The sequence below is a fragment of the Schistocerca nitens genome, chromosome 1 (genome assembly GCF_023898315.1).
Source record: "Schistocerca nitens isolate TAMUIC-IGC-003100 chromosome 1, iqSchNite1.1, whole genome shotgun sequence".
Lineage (NCBI taxonomy): Eukaryota > Metazoa > Arthropoda > Insecta > Orthoptera > Acrididae > Schistocerca > Schistocerca nitens.
Window position 1 is genome coordinate 122,408,088 of NC_064614.1, and position 6,000 is coordinate 122,414,087.

At 41.2% G+C, this 6,000-nt stretch overlaps 1 protein-coding gene across 1 annotated transcript in view; it reads right to left on the reverse strand.

The window, feature by feature from the left end:
* The window catches only part of LOC126234691 (spermatogenesis-associated protein 5-like protein 1), a 79,811-nt gene extending 74,033 nt beyond the window's left edge, over nt 1-5,778 (reverse strand). Inside the window, exons 1-2 of the mRNA XM_049943435.1 lie at nt 5,020-5,778; nt 3,934-4,111 (exon numbers count right to left, since the gene is read on the reverse strand). Coding sequence (XP_049799392.1) covers nt 3,934-4,111; nt 5,020-5,751 — 910 coding nt within the window. The 5' untranslated portion in view covers nt 5,752-5,778. The remainder of the gene's footprint in view (nt 1-3,933; nt 4,112-5,019) is intronic.
* Nucleotides 5,779-6,000: the final 222 nt, after the last annotated feature.

The window sequence follows — 6,000 nt, forward strand, 5'->3', positions numbered from 1 at the left end:
AGGCTTTTTCATTGTGGCAAGATCTTTTCGCAAAATTTCAATCACCAACTTTCTCCTGTGAAAGTGACAATACTTAATGATGCCAACCTAAACAGGAAGGCATGATCATCATAATAAAATAAGAGAAGTCAGCACTAGTGTGCAAAGATTTAAGTGTTCTTTTTTCCCCACCCGCTATGAGAGAGTGGAAAGGTAGGGAAATAGCCTGGATGTGGTTAAGTGAACTCTCTGCCAGGAATTTAAGTGTGAACTGCAGAGTAACTTATGTAGATAAGAATTTCAAAGTGGCAGAAAGATTGGAAACTTACTTTAAATGTTCAGAAATGTAAAATTGTACACTTCAGAAAATGATACAATATCAGTGAGACAAAGTCAGTCAGTCAACTCACACAAATACCTGGGTGTAACACTTTGTAGGGCATGAGTGGAATGATCACATAGGCTCAGCCATAAGACTGATTTATTGGTAGAATACTGGGGAAATGCAGTCAGTCTACAAAGAAGATTGCTTACAAATCACTCGCACTACACATTTACATATCTACACCTACATCTATACCTATACTCAAAGCCATTATGAAGTGCATGGCAGAGAGTATGTCCCATTGTAGCAGTTCGTAGGGTTTCTTCCCTCTCCATTTACTTATGAGTGCGGGAAGAATGATTGTTTAAAAGCCTCTGTGAACACTATAATTAATCTAATCTTGTACTCATGATCCCTATGTGAGTGATACATAGCAAGTTGTAGTATATACCTAGAGTCATCATTTGAAGCCGATTCTTGAAACTTTATAAGTAGGGATAGTTTATGTCTGTGTATATGTTCAAGAGTCTTCTAGTTCAGTTCCTTCAGTAAGTCTGTGACACTCTTCTATTAGATCAAACAAACTTGTGACCATTTGTGCTGCCACTCTCTGTATGTGATTGATATCCACGTTAGTCCTATTTGGTATGGCTCCCACATACACTAGCAGTAGTCTAGAGAGGGCACACGAATGATTTTTAAGCAATCTCCTTCGTAAACTGATTGAATTTCCCCAGTATTCTATCAATGAAGCTAACTCTACTGCCTGCTTGACTAATGACCGACAGCCTAAGTGATCATTCCATTTCATACCTGTACAAGTGTTACAACTGGGTATTTGTATGAGTTGGTCGATTCCAACAGTGACTCGTTGATATTATAAGATACTAAGATTTTTTGTTCTGTGAAAATTTCACATTTCCGAACAGTTAAAGCAAGTTGCCGTCTTTCTACCACTTTGGTACCTTATCATGATTTGACTGAATATTTCTGCAGCTTTTCTCCGGCAGTACTTCTTTATAGATAGCTGCATCACCTGCAAAAAGGCTGAGGTTACTATTAACACTGTCCGCAAGGTCATTGATATACAAAATGAACAGCAAGAGTTCCAACACACCTGAAGTTACTTCTACATCTGACCATGACTCTCCATCCAAGGTAACCTGCTGCATTCTCCCTACCAAAAATTCCATAATGCAGTCACAAATTTCACTTGACACACCATACAATTGTACTTTTGACAAGAAGCACAGAGGTGGTACAGAGTCAAACATTTTTCAGAAATCAAGAAATTTGGCATCAATCTGACTGCCTTGATCGAAATCCTTCATTATGCCACTGAGAAAACTGTGTGCTGGGTTTCACATGATCACTGATATCCTAGAATATTGCTCAAGAGTGTGGGACCCATACCAACCAGGACAAACAAGAGACATTGAAAATATAAAAAGAAGAGCACCATGAGTGCTCATTGGTTTGTTGCTCATGGAAGAACGTCATGGAAATTCTAAAAAACCTGAATTGGCAGACGCCGTTAGATAGACATAAACTATCTGAAGAAAGCTATTTAGAAGCTTTCAGAAAACAGTGTTTAGTGATGACATGCACTACATCCTCATGTAATTCAGTCCCATAGGGATTGCGAAGATAAGAACAGACTAACTACAGTACACACAGAGGTAATTAAGCAGTCATTCTTCTTACATTCCACATGCAACTGGAATAACAGGAAGCGATCTTAGTACATCGTACACTGCAAAGCAGTATCAGTCATTTCAAACTTCCTGGCAGATTAAAACTGTGCACCAAACTGGTACTTGAAACTTAGACCTTTGCTTTTCATGGGGAAGTGCTCTACCAAATGCACTATCCAAGCACAACTCATGACCCTCCTTCATAGGCCCCAGGTATGAACCCCTGTCTGGCACAGTTTTAATGTGCCAAGAAGCTTCAAATTAGCACACATTCCATACTTGTTTTTCACTTACTGAGAGTTGTCACCTGGGCAGATGTAGATGGGGAGGAGTAGGAAAGGATCCACAAGGTGAGAAAGGGGTAGCAAAATAGTTTGAGGTAAATTTTTCAACAGGTAACTCAGCAGCAACACAACAAGACGAAAGGAGTTCAGAGGGTAGAGCATATATGAGATAAATATGGGGGGGAGGAGGAGGAGGAGAGGAAAGGGGAGGGGGGGAGATGGAGGGAGAGATTGAGGGAGTGGGGGGGGGAGATTGAGGGAGTGGGGGGGAGATTGGGGGAGTAGGGGGGGGGGGAGATTGGGGGAAGGGGGAGATTGGGGGAAGGGGGAGATTGGGGGAAGGGGGAGATTGAGGGAGTGGGGGGATTGAGGGTGGGGGGAGATTGAGGGAGTGGGGGGGGGAGATTGAGGGAGTGGGGGGGGAGATTGAGGGAGTGGGGGGGAGATTGAGGGAGTGGGGGGGGGAGATTGAGGGAGTGGGGGAAGGGGGAGATTGAGGGATTGGGGGAAGGGGGAGATTGAGGGATTGGGGGGAGATTGAGGGATGGGGGAGATTGAGGGAGGGGGGAGATGGAGACAACATGGGTGGGAGGAGGGGAAGAAAAGTGGTAGGGAAGGCAGCACATGATCTGGATGAGAAAAGAGTGGTCCACACAGAAGAGAGATGGGGAAAGGTCAAGTGACATATTATAAAGCAGGTTAGCAGATGTTTAGGCCAGGAGGAATGCGGCAGTGCAGGATACGCTGGACCCAGAATTCCCAACTGCATAATTCAGAGAAACTAGTGTTGGAAGGGTGTATCCAAACAGCCTATGTAGAGTAGTTGTTGAAATCTTTTGTGTTGTGGTGCACAGCAGGTTGAGCAACTGGATGGTCAAGTTTGTGATTGGCAGTGGCCATTCATGTGAATAGACGATTGGCTACTTTTCATGCTCACACAAAGCTGCAGTAACTGCTGTATAGCTGATATATAACCTGTCTGCTTTCACATGTCTCCTAGCCCTTTATAGTGTAGGAAATGCAAGTGAGTGGACTGTGGTAGAAGGTGGTGGGTGTATGGGACAGGCCTTGCACCTGAGTATCAGAAGGGAATGACCCATGAGGTGCAGGAATGGAAGCAGGATTGGAAAAGGGATGGACAAGAACATTCTGTATGTTGGGCAGGCATGGATGATGTCTGACATTGGGTACAATATCCATCTCAGGGCACGGCAAAAGGTAGTCGAAGCCCTAGTGAAGGATGAGGCTGAGTTTCAAAATTGGTCTTTTCTGGCAGTGGACTGGGGAAGACTACCATTTCACAACTGACAGCTGAGTAATTTTGTGCCAAACCTGTCGAAAACAAGGATTTTTTTTTTAACATTCATTTTATCTACCAGCCTTCTTGCAAGGCTTCTCCCTGATTTTCCAATCAAAATTTAAAATTAGTTTCCTGAAATGAATATGCGAATAAAATGAAGTTATATTTTACATGTTCACATTCTTATTTTTTAGTTACTGGCATCTTATTAGCATTTGTTTTAATTTTAGGTAAGCAAAGACAAAAAGTTGCATTTCCTTCAACCTGAAGAGTTTTGGAAACCTAGCTTCCATTCACTTAACTTGCATTCAATAACCAATGATAGAGAGGAGGAAAAACACACTCACTCACCTTCGTACGTTAGGTTAGATGATTCTTTAAATGCATGATTCAATACTGAAGATTGAGTATTTGAAGCAGAGTGACAAATGTCCAGCGCATTGATACTGATCATAACAGCACTAGTACATGCACACACATGCCTGACCAGACTGGTTTTACCACAACCTGGAGGGCCAGCCAAAAGCACCTACAACAAAATTTTCTATGAGACAATTTCAGAAACATCTATTCAAACATTGCACTACTGTTATAATAAATAAGATAAATCAGCAATCCACATCATATTATAGCTTTCTGGGTGTTTACTGTATCATACATAAAAATCAAATACAGCAGACAGAATGTATAATGCTCACAGGTTTGGTATTTACCACAAATTACTTATAATAAAATAGGATCCCATATTGAGTCTGCTCTCCTACGGGCTTTATTTCAACATGCACATGATTAACAGGAACAGCTGCACTAATTAACTTCACCTTGCATTTTCAACATGTTACCCGATTTAGAATATCCTAGTGATGAAACATACATTTTCAGGCTCATGTTAAGATGTTTCTTTGTAGATATACTTAAGACCTGTTTAACTGGACTTTTCCTCATCATGAACAATATTTAACTAGCACTGTTTCTGTAATGAAAACTCAAGGGGCCCATTAACATTTAGACAAGGAGAGTTTGATTTTCCTGATTCATTCCCAGTAAACTAGACTCTCCTAATCGCTATTCTCTAATAGTTGTTTACAATCAACAACTTACAGACAGCAAAATTAGACACTATTCATTCAATGCATAGGCCTATTCACTGTAGGTATGTTCCAGTGATTGCGCAAATATTACATGATCTCCTACAATAAAATACAGAAATTCAGTTTTTACTAACAATTTTCCTTGGAAGCCGAATTCTTTCTACGACTTTTTTTCGTTGTCTACCTGGATTTATCATGGAGGTGATTGGTTGGAATGTTCTCCGGTGTTAGCAAAAAAACATTACCTAACTGGGCCACTGTCAAATGCATACAGTCCAAACGCAAAATTTAATGTCCCGTGAGCATTAAGTTCAAACGAATAAGCGAACTTGTCTTTTATACTTACTTGCTCATGGTGCCTTAGCGTGAGTCGTGGTTTTTCTCTAGCTTGTTTACTCTGCTCTATGATATCTATCAGTTTTGCGCAAGCTTCATCTAACCCACCGATTGCTGGAGCTGCATGTTTATCCTGTAACTGTTCAAATCTGACCTTACTAAGAAAACTACTAATAGTAATCTTCGTTGCCGAATTGATTCTCCCGCATGAGTTTTTATTGGATGGGTAAATATCTCTTACAAATACGCAATGTATTCCACTTTTCTGGATTTGTTTTAAGTTACGAAAAGATATTAAGCAACAATCTGTAAACACATACAAGCGTAGCATGGCTCGGAGCTGAGAAATTAACGCATTTCTGTTTTTCTTCCATAGCTTCAGCTGCGTAACACTGTCAAAAATGACAGTAACGTTCAGTGATTTGAAAGCAACTGGGCTGTCCACACACTCCAATTGCTTCACCTCTATCACATTGTTCTCCACTACGGAAGCAATAGGCGGAATCACGCAGTCAGGTGATTCTTGAAAATCTCCACAACATTTTACGACGCTGGTATCCACTTGGACGAAAGAGCGATGGAGATTATGCCTAGGATATATTTTACAAACGGTTTTCCAATTATTCGACACTTTAATAAAGGCGTGTTGTCCAACTTGCCACCTCCCTTGTAATAATTCTGCAGGGACATACGCTTTCTGAATGTTAAAGACACTCTTCTCCACTGTCAGTAAGTTCATCATTCTCTATAGCATTTGAAAACACAATAGCGGGCAAATCGCACACGACGCACGTGCTATACTATTTGTTTACATTGAAGTGCACTGCGCACGTATCACTTGCGTGGCTAAAAGCTGGGCTTCCACAAGCATGAATTACTTGTACGTGCATATCGCCACCGCCACTCGCGCAAGTCAACTTATGGAAACACCCTACTTTCACAACGCCAGTTAAAACACAGTTGCTAAAAAGCCGGTTTTCCACAGGAATGA